General features: G+C 47.5%; 9 protein-coding genes and 1 non-coding gene across 10 annotated transcripts; 4 read left to right on the forward strand and 6 right to left on the reverse strand.

The window, feature by feature from the left end:
• Positions 1 to 118: 118 nt before the first annotated feature.
• On the reverse strand, positions 119 to 1,204 carry BO88DRAFT_405861 (SDR family oxidoreductase). The gene is made up of 4 exons (XM_025707002.1): positions 1,069 to 1,204; positions 673 to 986; positions 230 to 600; positions 119 to 168 (listed from the first exon to the last, which is right to left on the reverse strand). The coding sequence occupies exons 1-4, from the start codon at positions 1,106 to 1,108 to the stop codon at positions 135 to 137; spliced, it is 759 nt and encodes a 252-aa protein (XP_025561683.1). The 5' UTR covers positions 1,109 to 1,204; the 3' UTR covers positions 119 to 134.
• Positions 1,205 to 2,006: 802 nt separating this feature from the next.
• Positions 2,007 to 2,769, forward strand: BO88DRAFT_488903 (uncharacterized protein). The gene is made up of 3 exons (XM_025712652.1): positions 2,007 to 2,064; positions 2,123 to 2,203; positions 2,251 to 2,769. The coding sequence occupies exons 1-3, from the start codon at positions 2,029 to 2,031 to the stop codon at positions 2,500 to 2,502; spliced, it is 369 nt and encodes a 122-aa protein (XP_025561684.1). The 5' UTR covers positions 2,007 to 2,028; the 3' UTR covers positions 2,503 to 2,769.
• BO88DRAFT_72294 (uncharacterized protein) lies at positions 2,548 to 2,837 on the reverse strand. Its single transcript, XM_025713086.1, has one exon. The coding sequence runs from the start codon at positions 2,784 to 2,786 to the stop codon at positions 2,592 to 2,594; it is 195 nt and encodes a 64-aa protein (XP_025561685.1). The 5' UTR covers positions 2,787 to 2,837; the 3' UTR covers positions 2,548 to 2,591.
• A 203-nt stretch (positions 2,838 to 3,040) lies between these two features.
• BO88DRAFT_454791 (uncharacterized protein) lies at positions 3,041 to 4,154 on the reverse strand (the record flags this gene model as incomplete). Its single annotated transcript, XM_025710829.1, has 4 exons — positions 3,041 to 3,489; positions 3,560 to 3,703; positions 3,800 to 3,929; positions 3,981 to 4,154. 4 exons carry the CDS (start codon positions 4,152 to 4,154, stop codon positions 3,041 to 3,043), a joined length of 897 nt encoding a protein of 298 aa, XP_025561686.1.
• An 801-nt stretch (positions 4,155 to 4,955) lies between these two features.
• BO88DRAFT_t167 lies at positions 4,956 to 5,045 on the forward strand. The gene has a single exon. It is a non-coding gene; the product is annotated as a tRNA-Asp (tRNA).
• A 359-nt stretch (positions 5,046 to 5,404) lies between these two features.
• Positions 5,405 to 6,571, reverse strand: BO88DRAFT_454792 (C6 transcription factor; the record flags this gene model as incomplete). The annotated part of the gene is made up of 1 exon (XM_025710830.1): positions 5,405 to 6,571. The coding sequence occupies one exon, from the start codon at positions 6,569 to 6,571 to the stop codon at positions 5,405 to 5,407; it is 1,167 nt and encodes a 388-aa protein (XP_025561687.1).
• A 1,016-nt stretch (positions 6,572 to 7,587) lies between these two features.
• On the forward strand, positions 7,588 to 8,659 carry BO88DRAFT_464658 (NmrA/HSCARG family protein; the record flags this gene model as incomplete). Its single annotated transcript, XM_025711340.1, has 4 exons — positions 7,588 to 7,770; positions 7,835 to 7,972; positions 8,018 to 8,069; positions 8,142 to 8,659. 4 exons carry the CDS (start codon positions 7,588 to 7,590, stop codon positions 8,657 to 8,659), a joined length of 891 nt encoding a protein of 296 aa, XP_025561688.1.
• A 363-nt stretch (positions 8,660 to 9,022) lies between these two features.
• On the reverse strand, positions 9,023 to 10,143 carry BO88DRAFT_454794 (aldo/keto reductase; the record flags this gene model as incomplete). Its single annotated transcript, XM_025710831.1, has 3 exons — positions 9,023 to 9,056; positions 9,115 to 9,651; positions 9,710 to 10,143. The coding sequence occupies 3 exons, from the start codon at positions 10,141 to 10,143 to the stop codon at positions 9,023 to 9,025; spliced, it is 1,005 nt and encodes a 334-aa protein (XP_025561689.1).
• A 558-nt stretch (positions 10,144 to 10,701) lies between these two features.
• Positions 10,702 to 11,514, reverse strand: BO88DRAFT_488904 (class I SAM-dependent methyltransferase; the record flags this gene model as incomplete). Its single annotated transcript, XM_025712653.1, has 1 exon — positions 10,702 to 11,514. One exon carries the CDS (start codon positions 11,512 to 11,514, stop codon positions 10,702 to 10,704), a length of 813 nt encoding a protein of 270 aa, XP_025561690.1.
• A 964-nt stretch (positions 11,515 to 12,478) lies between these two features.
• Positions 12,479 to 13,990, forward strand: BO88DRAFT_464660 (uncharacterized protein; the record flags this gene model as incomplete). The annotated part of the gene is made up of 1 exon (XM_025711341.1): positions 12,479 to 13,990. The coding sequence occupies one exon, from the start codon at positions 12,479 to 12,481 to the stop codon at positions 13,943 to 13,945; it is 1,467 nt and encodes a 488-aa protein (XP_025561691.1). The 3' UTR covers positions 13,946 to 13,990.
• Positions 13,991 to 14,079: the final 89 nt, after the last annotated feature.

Below are 14,079 nucleotides of genomic sequence, written 5' to 3' on the forward strand. Positions count from 1 at the left end.
ATCCTTATTTACTGAATGCGACTCAGCCACTCTATAGTCTTCTTGTAGATGTAGATAGACTGTAAGATGATATGTCATCTATAATCTAGAAGATATATACTGACCGTGATATATACAGGTCTATTCTATATGGTCTACTGGAAAGCCTTCAGAGATTCGTCGTCCCACCTATATCTTGTTAGTTTTACCACATCACGAAAGTGCCACGGGTGAATAAAGTAGAACTTACGTCAGGTACTTGCCACTCAGCGAGTTTGGCGCATCGATCACCAACTTAGCCATGACATTACCAGGTTGCTCGGGCTTGAGAAGGTTTCCAGCCTGGTGGACCGAAGTAAAGACAGAATGGAATTGGCGGTCCATAGTAGTAGCAAGATCTTCACGAATCTGTCTCTGGATCTCGGTATCAACCAAACCCGGGTCAATGGACACGGATGTCACATCGGGCTCTTCTTCGCCAAGGCTCAAAGCCAGGTGGTTCATGGCTGCCTTGGTCGCGCCATACAGACCCCATCCCTTGAATCCCGAGACGGATGCGCCAGAAGACGTGAAGACGATTCTACCCTTGGTTTCGCGAAGGGCAGGGAGTCCAGCTTTGATCTGTTCCAATGCGTCAGTAGCCAATACCTACAGCCCACTCCTCTATCAAGAAAGCCCGTGGGAGTAACTTACGAAAGCCACCAAGCTAATGAAATTGACATCAAATCCATGCTGCCATTGTTTCGGATCCGCCTCCGCGACGTTGGCAACCTGGCCCAGCATGCCGTGGTTGAGAACCAAGCCATCGAGACGACCGAAGGCCTTCAAAGCCAGGTCAACGGCCTTCTGGCCGAGCGAGAAGTTCGCAAGATCGCCGGTCAAGACCTCAACTTGAGTGGGGTACTGGTCTTTCAGCTTCTGAAGGGGCACCGCGCTACGGGCCATCACTACTACATTGTGGCATTGAGGCGCCGAGAGGAGGAACTTGGCCGTTGCAAGACCGATACCTATACCATGGGTAGGTTATTTAGCGTCGGAGGTCGCATATTTAGATGCCGACATGAGCAATATATTGTGTTGGTTTCGTACCTCTCGAGGCACCGGTGACGATGAAGGTTTTGGCAGCCATATTTTTCTTAGATAGAAGGTGACCTAGGAAAATTATAAGGAACGCGAGGGAGGAAACGGAAATGGATGAAATGTATTCAGCAGGGGAAAATATCACCCGATGATCTGCCGAGTCAAAATCAACTGAGTCAGAAATTAGTGCATTCCATCATGCAACGGAATATTACCGATAAGCGATAAGTGCCGCTTGTGCGGCACTGACAATGCAGGGTCCGAATATCCGAAAAGCTGCTTTAGCGTAGAGCATTTAAACATCCTATGAATATGATCCTCCTGAAAATGAAATCAGGCACATACGACCATAGGGTGTGGAAAACAGGGCTTCCCGTCCGCTCAGCCGTACTTAAGCCACACGCCGGGAGGTTAGTAGTTGGGTGGGTGACCACCAGCGAATCCCTTCTGTTGTATGTTTTTGTTTCAGACGCCATTGCAATTTGTATTGTAGGTAATCGAAACAATGATTATCAAACAAGAAGTAGGTCTATTGTGAGTTGGTTGCTATTACCTAAAATGCAACCAATCCCTATTATCGTGCTTAACCTCGTGATATGGAATGGCTCATCGCACGCCATAGCTTGGCTTCCGTCTAACTGTCTAATATCTCCGCCCACTTATAATAGGTTCCCTAATCAATTTTGACCATGTACCATAGTACACCTACACAAGGACAGACCTTATTCCTCGTGCAACTTATCCAGTGGAGGGATGGTTGGTTCCATGGAACGACAGCTGACAGCCGACAACCAACGCGACTTCGGGCATGGAACAACACCATTTTGGGACTTCGTCACATGCCGATACGTCATGCATTAACCAACAGATGATGGGAATTATAGCTAGAACATTAGGGACTTACATCTCGCCCGAGGGCCTCGTACTTGCACCATATGCTTCTATGGCAGCTTACAACCCCTGCTTTGAATGGACCACAAAGGTGACAAAGAAGTGCATGATCGGGTATGAATGAAGCTTCTATCTATTGGTATGAATAACATATGCTCATGGTTCTGCAAAGCCGCTTTCCGAGCGCGACAAGCGTATCCTCACCACCTACGGAAGGTTGCCTTGTGGAGGCAGTCTTGGCCAGCAGGCAAAGGTATATTTCCAACATATTACATTTTAATCACAGCTGAAAAAAATCAGAAACGGACTTACTTCGATTCTGGGGACTATGCCCTCTCCGCAGCTCACCGAGTGACCGACAACGGCGATATCCAAACCGGCACGGCTCACCCGGTCCGTGAGAGCATTTCGCACCCCTTCGCACCGGTACCAAGCACTGGCAATGCTTCTAAGGAGGCTAATAATGGTATTTGTGAGGACAAGAGTGCAATCACTCAAGTTCCAAGGAGTCCTCTTTCCAGGAACCCGAGCTTCAGTGATCAGGATCTATAGGCCCCGAGGGCAGAAAAGCCCGAATGTGTAGGATACCGCGTGATGGTTGTTGGAAACTACCCCATGATGAAGGACCGGGTTGATGAGCTTTATTGCATACTATATTGGGGAACACACTGGTTCCTCTTGACGCGTTTTGATATCTGGTCAATTTCTCCCCAGAATATTTGGTATGTTGCATTGATAGAGGTTGCCTTTGGTTGGTTTATATCCTTTTTCCAGATTGAACTGTCCTTAGATATGTACGTATCTCGAATTAATTCAGCGCATCGGTTATGTGTCATGCCATACACAGCTTCGATTACCGAGTCTCCTAGTAGGCTTGTCGGTTTCCTCCTCGAAGTCAAGAAAAGGTCAATCAGTGAGATTAGTACTACAGCTCACAAGCAACTCACTGCAAATATTTGGTCCTGCTTTCCAGTCCCCCACTCCCGGGTCCTGTCAATCTTAGGGATACCAGCAAAATCCCACCATCATCCAGGCACTCATCAAGGTCATGTCAGATATCACAATTTACTAACCCGACAGCACCACAGTCTCAGACTCCCTCAAGTTTCCGGTACGCCCGCTCCGGCACACGCAGTGACGCAGACACATACTGATCCAAAAAGGCGCGTAAACTGGAACGGTCCGATTCAGATACACAACTGCTCGATCGCTCTTGCTGACGATGTCTTGCACAACAATGCCAACACTGGCGTAGACCATCTTCAGTCGAGGACTTTAACGAAGGTGCACAAGCGGCAGCAATAAGGGCGATCTCTTCGATTCTGCTCCATAACGTTGGCGCCACTAGTGACCGGAGCTGCTCTCCTTCAAGCACAATGACTCGTACATAGTAGAGCTTTACGCTAGCGGCAGCCGTAGCACAGAGGATCAGAGACAAGAGGAACGCGATTATGAGCCTCTCTCGTAAAGGTCGATGTAGTCGCCAGATTATGGGTAATGGCATGATAACGAATATGACGTCGGTAAGGATGCCGATACCTGCCAGCCAGTGTGTTCCATTAGCTGTATGTCATGCTTTTTTGAAAATAATGGTATGTTAGATACTTACCAGTATACACAAAGCCATATATATGCAGCTGAGGCGGCGCCCAGCATCTAGCGTCGGGGACGACATCCCACATGGCACGTAAGGGTCTGCACTGGATAAAGAGACAGATGGTCGAAGCGAGCGCTGCTGCGAGTTGAATAGATACTGCACACCACAAAATAGCGTGCCATATATTAGCTCGGTGAAGAGATATAAGTATTATTGCTACTGAAACTCGTAGCAGTGCTCCTGCCCATATACCCGTCATTTCGTATGTGAAGACGAAGCGCAGGGCCTGGGCTCTGTTGCCTGGTGTAACAAATTTGTCGTGTCGACCAAGGCCATAGGAAGCTGCCGCAGCCATCATGGAGTATGCTACTATCTCCAAGGCCTGTTCAGATCGTCAGCACTGCTTTTCGGTGCATGAAATGAGGAAAGATACCACTGCTAGCGATATTATGAGATCCTCGGCTCGGATTTTATAAACTCGACGGAAGCGCGTGTAAATTCGAAGAACATACAAAGCGAGCGCTATAAGCAGTAGAACGCCGCAAATAACCAGCGCCCTTGGAGCGGTAGTTGTATTGGCATCATCTTGAGGAACTTCTTCATTCATCTGGGTTAGAGAAGGTTCGCTGCTGGCAAGGACTCCCTAGACTCCCACGCGGTTGCAAAACAGGCAGTACGCTCATGGCCTCAGAATGTGAATTATTTATGAATTTCTAACAGCATCACCCGGGGGACTTCGTGATATTCGTTCCATCATTTTCCCATCTTTACCGTGAAATTGTCTGTTTCGTTTTCCGCGGTTTAGATGGATCCCCGTTCGCGAGCCTAGTATCTGCAAGGGGTAGACAAAAATGGCTCTGGTAGCGAGGGGGGCACTTAGAACCATTAGGTCCATGTTGAAATAATTTCCGGCCCCCCTTCAAGGTTAAACTGGGCCATTACCCTACAGTCTACTGTTCATCTTTGTCTGGGTGGATTGTCAACGTCATTAACCTTAAGATACACTGTGACCAGTGGAAGCTACAGATGGAATCTCTCTGACTGGTAACATACGTAAGTGGAAGGTGTATATTGATTGTGATGCCCTACAAAATTTCGCGATGATGGGTTGAAGGTGTTCGGTGGAGGCATATATATTTTTCTCAACGGAAGATGACATAGCACGAATAACGTGTACTAGCAACCCTTCTGAAAGCGTTAAAATGCCAGTAATAATATAATAGAGAGAATCAGATCAAGTTCTGGCTGATAGGAAATAAAGAGATTTGGTACCCCGTGCATGAAGGGGTCTGTTATACTATGCTCACAAAGAACTCACGGTGAAGCTCACTATGCCGACCGGCCGCTATTTGAGAGCAGCTTCAATCTGGAATATAGAGCACTTATTAGCGTATTGTACTTCATCCAATCCTCGATGGTCTAACGGTCATGATTTCCGCTTGTCAATCCCTTCCGGGAACAAGCGCGGGAGACCTGGGTTCGACTCCCAGTCGGGGAGATTTCTTTTTTGTTTTTCATTCAATCGGCTACGCAAATATCATCAGCCCACATTATGAGGCTTCGACCAATTATTGCACCCCATTCCAGCTGCTGCCCAATTATTTCGGATTGATTGCTTCAACAATAACGTTTAGTACTAGTTCTGGAATGTCAATGTCTTCTATTATTTGAAAGGAATATGCAATGCTATCCCGTCCGGACAGTTGTCCTAATCAAAGTACATTTCATATCCATTCCATCCAGCAATAGCATAATACAATTCTCCCATGAATCTCATGGCCTTCCGGAATGCTTTATCATGGTATTGTGCTTGTCTCAATCAGAGCCGACAAGAGCCCTGCTTTCGGCCTGTGTCTATCAAAAAGGGTCCACACCGCGCTTTAGTATGTCTTCAAACACAAAGGCTTGCTGAATACCGGTTGTTTCGCCGATATAGTGCATGCGATCAATGATCCAATCTCGCTGATATTCCGAACTAGCCATCTGCCCGGCATATAGCAGAGGCCAAAATAGAAGGTAGATACCAGCGACAGCGGGGATACCATTGCTGTCTGTTTGTGTATCTGATAGACTGCCCGATATTACTGGCAGGTCACCACAGTATTGAGGCACGGAAGCACAGATGTCTGAAACGAGCTGTTGCATTATTATAACTGAGTGCTGATACTGGACAGAATCGAATAGAGAAGTGTCCAGGAAATTCTCCATTTGTTGCTTGATTTCTTGATGCAGAAGCAACCGACATGTACGGACGTTGTTCCACACACCTGCGACCCATGCATCAGAATACTTGTGAAATTGTGTTCCCATGACCTGTTTGGATGTTTTCGCCGAATTCACGACATGGAATTGCCAATCTTCGGGCATGTTATCCGTGAGCGAGCAGAGGCTGCGGTCTATATCTTTGGCATATGCAATCATTTTCTCCGGATCGTAGAGTGTACGGCACTTAATCTGTGCACGGAAATAGGACAGCGATATCATGATTTCAGACAATTTCCAGGCAGGATCATCAGTATCCATGTAAGCAGCAGTGTGGCGGTGAAGCTTTACCAATCCCATAGGTATTCGAAAAGAGCGCATCAAGCAGGTCACTGAAATACAAAGAAGGGTTTGTCGAAACATTTGAAGTCCGGGACGAGATTGCACAAGTCCCACCCCTCGAATGTCCAATATTGATGCTACACCCTTTAAGTGAGTCTCTCTTTGATAGGGGAAGTCTTTACTCTCACAAGTCAGAGCCTCAAAGGTGTTTAGGAATAAGATCGACATAATGGTAGCATTATTTGCTGCTTCATGGGGGGACGATAAGGCTGCATTGATATGTCGAAGCGCTGCGATGTAATACCGTCTAGCCTTCTTGAGAAGGACAAAATGCTGGAACTTGGTAGCATACGCTGCCAGTGCAACAGCACGTAGGCTCGTAACAACTCTTTCCTCGGTCATGACTTCGTTCTTGCTGGCAGATAAATACTCATAATGGCCCCGGATGAGACCAATGTTATGGAAGGTGTGAGCCGACATGAAGAAATCGATTGCACGAGATTCCGTGGATTGGACTATGCTCCCGCCAAGTATGTTCGCATTTGGTGGGTCGAGATTAACTGGCCGTTCAGGACTTTGTACCCTTGCCGTAATACATGATCCTGGTGACAAAATCTTTGCTTTGGGAACATTGTTTGTGTCTGGATTCTTTGGGTTGTGATGAAGAAACATCCGCTCTATAGTATCACCATACTGTGGACATTCCCAACCAGACTTTAGGCATTGGTTGCAATGCGGTCGGGCCCGGTCGCACTGTTAAGTTCACTTGATAAGCATTGATATAGAATATAAGAGGGTAAGATCGTAGAAAACCAAATATTAGAGCGAGTCTAAAGAGCAGTACCTTGATTTTTCTCCTCCTACAGACCTGGCAGCCTTTTGACAATCTCCCGTGGCGGACCATTCTGATAGAATCGGCTGGTCCGATACCGGCCGTGGGTCAAGTAAGATCGCTGTCGTTCAAGCAGCGGTACTACTAGGTAAGGCTACATCAAATAAGAATTGCTGCATAAAGGTGAACATTTTACGATGTAGACGAATAAATAATAACTCATGCTTAAAGCATTACTGAGAAGAAAGACGAGGAAGAACAACAGGAAAACCGACAGAGACTCGATAAGCAACAATCCGCCATCACATGTTCTGTCAGCGCTAAGCCCTTTTGGAAGGTATTGCGAAGTGGCCAATCACAGTGCAGCGAGTGATATAACCCTCTCTGAGTCTTCTGTCTCGGACGAGGGATGCTGGTCTTTTCCATAGAAAATTTATCATCAATTAGAAATTCAGAATAATTTAGCTAATCTGTAAGGGACAAGGTGCTAAATATAAATATGTGCTCCTGTCCTGAGTACAGCAACAGTCTCCAGACACTCAAAATTCATCATCTCATTGGCACTTCATCGAGTACAATTACTGCTGATTGTCAGTACCCCCAAATTCACACCCTTTTTACTTCTCTTCTGCCATTTCACATTACAGGGCCTCTGCTTCTCAATATGTCCGAAGACAAGAAGCTCCTCGTCGTGTTCGGTGCTACGGGCATTCAGGGTGGCTCGGTTGCTCGAGCAATCCTGGCCGATCCTATGGCGTCAAAGCAGTTCAACATCCGGGCAATTACTAGAGACCCTTCCAAACAGGCTGCCAAAACCCTAGCCCAGCAGGGTGCGGAGTTAATGAAGGTAGGTCACACTCAACCATCCGACTGGACTTGCGGTGCAAGGTCATTGATACAGACGACAATAGGCCGACCTTGAAGACAAAGGCTCTCTTCGTTTAGCTCTCAAAGATGCTTATGCTGTTTTTGCAGTTACCAACTTCTGGGAGACTTTTGATGCTACCGCCGAGACCAGACAAGGCATGAACGTGGCTGATATTGCTAAGGTAGGACATACTAGTACATCTGTGGGGATATGCTAACACCAACAGGAACTGGATGTCAAGCATCTTATCTGGAGCAGCTTACCTGGCATCTCACGGAGTACGTCACTTTTTTCTCTTCGCCCATTGTGTCGTTTTCTTATTGTTAAGATGTGTAGCTAATGAAGGATAGTCACTAATGATAAACTCACTGGCGTGGTGCATTTCGACAGCAAAGCTCGTGTTGATGACTATATCCGCCAGCTCTCGATCCCTCACACCATTGTCACCCTTGCCATATATGCTACCTTTTTCTTCGAGATACTGACACCCCTTCCGACAACACCTCCCGCATATGTGCTAGCGTTCCCCGAACCAACAAGCGCCCAGACCAAAGTGCCTATTATTGACCCTACTGCTGACCTGGGTAAGTTTGTCAAGGGTATTCTTCTGAACCCTGGTAAGACGCTCGGTCAGAGCTTCAATGTGGCAGGAAGAGCATATACTTTCGAAGAAATCCTCGGGGTCGCAAAGGGCATGGGTGTAGATATAAGCTTCCAACCGGTTGATAAGGAGACCTTCAAGGCCGGAATGGCTTCCAAGGGATTTCCCGACGTTGTTTGTGTTGGTGTATCTCAGGCCGCTCAGTATATCCAGGAGTATGGATACTTCGGCGGGGCCGGATTCGAGGAAAGCCACAAGGCAAGTTGATAATGAGTTTTGCTTATGCTTGCGTGTACTTAAGAACAATACTAACTGCCGTTGCACATTGTAATAGGTTTTGTTGGAACCCTTGACTACACTGGAAGAGACCCTGAAGAACAGCGCGGTTTTGTCGCAGCTGAAGAATCAAAAATGATTAGTCGTTAAACAAGGAACTCATGTTTTCTTGGGGAATAGTAGCTATTGACTTCTGTTTCTGGATTGAAGTCCGATTATTTGGGCATCTCCGCCACAGTTTGGTAACAGCACATTGAGTTCTTTGAGTAGCTATATCGATTATTGCAAACATTAAATAATGATTACGGATCTGCAAAATATTATCCAATCCATATTCCGCAGCCAGGATATAGTTCATAGTTCCGGAGTATCAGGAAAAATTGGCATACTAGACCCAGTTAGTCAAGGTTACCAGGCAGTAGCTTTTCAATTACCAAGAAACTTACATCTCAGGATAACGATCTCCCACAAAGTTGGCCTTCTGCACCAAATCTTTAATCTCAGCAACCTCTTCGTCACTCAATTTCACATCCACCGCGGCAGCATTCTCCTCCAGGTACTTAATGCTGCGAGTACCTGGAATGGGAATGACATCCGGACCTTGAGCAAGCAGCCACGCCAGGGCAACTTGCGACGGCGTAGACCCATGCGTCTCTCCAATCTCCTTGAACCTCTCCACTATCGCCAAAATTCTGTCCATCCCTTCAGAATACCTCGGGATCATGCATCGAAAGTCCTGCTCTCCCAGGTCACTCCTCGACTTGAACTGACCCGTCAATAAGCCCCGACCCATGGGACTATACGCAACCACAGCAATGCCCAGCTCACGACACGTGCGAAGCACGTCAGACTGGGGAGACTCGATGTCCAAGCAGAACGGACTGTACTCAATTTGCAGCGCTGAGATGGGATGAACAGCATGCGCACGGCGCAGAGTAGCAGCGGAGACTTCGGAAAGACCTAAATAGCGAATTTTCCCTTCTCTGTACCCAACATCTCATGTAAGCAACCTATCATAGCACACCTAATGTTATAGCTCACCTCTTCAACTGAACCATAGCCTCCACGGTCTTCTCAATAGGAGTCACCCCGTCCACTCGATGACAATAATACAAGTCAATCGTCTCAACATCCAATTTCTCCAGGCTTCTCTCACAGGCCATTCGGATATACTCCGGGTCAGATCGAATACTTTGCTTCATGCTGGCATCATAGCTAAGACCAAACTTCGTTGCTAGAAAGATGTCTTCGCGCTTGCCAGATCGCTTGAACCATTCCCCGATGATGGCTTCGCTGTCAAAGTAGATGTCAGCCGTGTCCCAGAATCGCTGTCCAATGGAGTGAGCGTGGTCTAGGAAGGCGAGTTTCTCTTCCCGGGTGTTTTGTTGGCCGTATGCACCGGCGATGCTCATTGTACCGAGACCAATAGCATTGACCAGGGGGCCGTTGTGCCCTAGGCTGCGGAGGGTGGACATTGTTGGGTTGGTTGATTTGTGTAGTAGACTTAATAGTGGTAAAGTTGGATTTAAGCAATTGTAATGATGGATGAACTCTATTGAATGGGATGAAAAGAAGGTGAGACGAGAGGACTGTAGAGCAGATATTTATAAGCTGTTCGAAGAGGATGTAGGAGTTCATCAGCTACTGGAATTGTTGGTTTTCTTCATGCATCAGGATTTCTGAGGCATACCATCAAGGACAGAGGGGGCTACGATTGGCCAGCCAATCACGGGCGTGGAAATGCGAACTGACCAATAGGAATCACCGAAAAACGAAGATGGCCCATTCGGCATCATGTTGAATTACTATTTATCTATGATGGAAGTTTGGAGGCACAGTACTACGAGCAGACAAATCAAATTACAAGAATTGACACCTAGGTGCTCAAAAATTTACACAAGTCAATATGCACACCAAAGTCTCAAGTGGATAACGTGTACAGTAGCCACATCTATTCTCAAAAGAGCCTCGGAGTTCGAAGGCCATAACACCGACTCTATCCGCCGACTGATAAGTGATAAGACATATTATCTCTATTTACGACAGATAATCTGCGCACTGGGAATGGAGATCCAAGCATCCTCATCCTCCCCCCACTGACGCCAAACAGTAGATATACTCTCGAGCTCCTCCAACGTCGCGAATCCATTATCTAGAGCTCCCTTAGCAAAGGCTGACTTCAACGCACGTTCTTGCCATGTTCCACTCCACCACTGAACCTCTTCTGGCTTCGTGAAGCACCACGCGCTCACAGTACAATCAACATTCGGCTTCTCAAATCCAGCCTGGCGTGCCCAGACATGCAAGTACCGACCTGCATTGGGCTCGCCTCCATTCTTTCGAGCCACCCGATCATATAGCTCCAGCCAGCGTCGCAGTCCAGGGAGTTCTGGGTACCACCCGAAGACCGAGTAATCTGACTCGCGCGCTGCGACAATGCCACCAGTTTTGCAGACACGGCGCATCTCCTTCAAAACATTCACGGGATCTCCCACGTGCTGTAGAACTTGATGGCAGACGACCACATCGAATGATTCATCGGCGTAGGCCAGGTTGTTGGCGTCACCCGTGACGAACTCGATGTTGTTGATTCCTCGCGATTCGGCGAGCTGTCGGGCTCCTGGCAAGACATCGTCGACCATTTCGAGGCCCGTAACGTAGCCGTTGGGGACGTATGTAGCCAAGTCCACAGTGATGGTGCCTGGACCACAGCCGATGTCTAGGATCTTCATGTGGGGTTTTAGGTGTGGCAGGAGGTATTGAGCGGAGTTGAGGGCGGTCCGTTGTCCGTGGGACCGGAGCACGGAGGCATGATGGCCGTGGGTGTATGTTGCTGTCTCGGGCATTTTGCTCTTTATTGTGAAGTATGAATGAAGATTTGTTGATGAGAAATAGAATAGCATGTATTTGTTGCTTCCTTTATAGCTGCTGTGGATGGCTAGCGACGGGCCGATATCGGCGGAGCTGTCGCTCGCTGACTTGGGGTCAACGCGATCGGCATGGTTGAATTTCGGAAAAGGATTCTCCAGCCAATATGAGGATGAAAGAAGATGCAGGGAATGGCAAAGCCTAGGCGGACAATCACTAATGTTGCATCATCGCGGTATCCTTTTATTCATCGCTGCGGGCGGACATCGCAGCTCCCGCACAACCATCTCAGGTCATTGGTGACCGACCCACTTGGCACATTTTTTATGCTTGAGCTTGAATATGCTTCTAGTTCTGAGCCACTTATGCTTGCTGCTTACTTGAAGCCCTGATCGGCTCACTGTGAGACTAGGCTTATCACAACACTGTCATTATAGTCGCAGTCTGTGCTAGACTGTAGCCCGCAGCGATACCGGAGATGCTATGGAAATTGAACCCTATATGTTGATTATCTGGCGACAGTGCCACCTATTGGGACCCATATCTTTCTCAAATGATGTTTCTGAGACCTTTGGCTTTTGTCTTTCCAGTGAGTGCTTGGATTTATTTACCAACTTGAGGCTGACACGCTAGCTTTTGCCACTTCTTGACGCTAAAAGCTTTCGTCGGCTATTGTATCCAAACCTGCTTCTACAGTTCCACTTAGAATATTAGCAACTGGATTGCTTCCGCTAGCCCAGTCCAAGGCCAGGTACCCGCCAATAGTACCTCGTATATCTCTCTCATGATTCTGGCTATAAAAGAACAGGTGCCCACAAAGGAAGATGACACTCGGGGCTGTTGTCGTTCGTTCCTTTCAGTCATTCTTTCACACCGCAACACGGTCTATTCTCTCCCAAAACACATCATAACTTTCTTTTGATCAGTCCAGCCATTGGCATCATGAGGAGGATAATAGCAAGATTTTTGACTGTTCTGCTACCCCTGACTCAGTTGACTGCGGCTCTGACCATCCAGCCAGAAGCAGCAGCCAGGGTCTCAGTTGAGACTTTGACATCTACCTATACCGACACAGTGACCAGCACAATTACCAGTCTTTCAGCTCTAACAACCACCACTACCACCTGTGCTACACAGTCATATGCGGACCCATTTTATACCTTGAACGGTGCTTGGTCTCTCGCCGGCAACTGGTTCCAACAATGGTGTTCGGGCGTATCTCTAGAGGGAGGGACGACTGTCACCTCAGCATATTACGCATCGTTATTTGATTGCGAGGTGATATGCTATCAATTAAGTACTGAGTGTAACGGCGTCAATTACAATACGGCCAGTCGTGTTTGCTACCTCCTAACTGGCTCGCTCACTGCTACTTCTGCTGCCTCTTACAGGGCGGCGATGCGCTTGACCACCAACCCTTGCACGGTTACCGAGACTTTTATCTCGACGGGCCTTTCGACGCAAACATCCACCATCGTGTCTGTTGTGACATACACGTCAACAATCACTATACCGGATACATCATCCACTCAGACTGGCTCTGTGTTAGTTGTGCAAACTTCAACATCTCCAGTCGCAGTATCAAGTTCTATCCCCGCAATTTCCAGCACTCGGGTCACCTCCTTGGGTACCACTACTCCCTCGTCGATCTCCACCTCAACACCCGTGATACGATTGTCGTCGGCTTCTGTACCTGCATCTACAGATGACACTTCATCATTCAAGACCTCGGAAAAGTCATCAATGCCAAACCATCCATCCGCTGCCGCAAGTTCCTCCATCGCTATACAGCTTAGCAACTCACATTCGCCTTCATACAGCGATGCTCTTACATTTACTCCGAGTTCAAGATTTGCAATGTCTACTGCCTCGCGTCCTGCAATCACATCAAGTTCGGCTTTATCTCTATATCCAAGCTCTTCGGTACCGATGCAATCATCAAGCCAATACATAGCATCCTCCCCATCTATTCACGCATCGTCGAGCCCGGAGTCAACCAAAATTCCTCAACCATCTACATCGGTACCATATATGCCTACGTTTGCGAACGAAAGCCCCATTCTACCGAGCCATCCAACCTCTCCGCAGCTCGCCATCGATACCAACGACAGCAGCCCTTCCGAGTCTGCTTCCTCACCTGGAGGACTCTCTACCAATTCCACAATCTTTACCACCCAAGTCCGCACTGTGACTTCCTGTCCAGCTTCAGTGACCGAATGTCCTACTACAGATAAAACTACATTCCTTACTACCGAGACCATCACCGTGGGCACAACAATATGTCCTGTGACTGCTGCGTTGGCCTCTCCGACGAGCTTGCAGTCTGCAGATGATGTGTATACTGAGGTTTCGACAGTGTATGTTACGAACATCGTGACAATCAGTGCTTGTGCAGGTGATGGATATTGATTGTTTACTTGGCCTCGATGTAAAATCTTACCCAAATCTCGGGGTGTTGTTGATATTTACGTTATATTGTCTTCAGACTAGCTCATGGCAACCCTATTTGTAGGTTAATAATGTGATTACAGCAATAATATCGT

This window comes from Aspergillus vadensis (genome assembly GCF_003184925.1).
Source record: "Aspergillus vadensis CBS 113365 unplaced genomic scaffold BO88scaffold_15, whole genome shotgun sequence".
Classification (NCBI taxonomy): Eukaryota; Fungi; Ascomycota; class Eurotiomycetes; order Eurotiales; family Aspergillaceae; genus Aspergillus; species Aspergillus vadensis.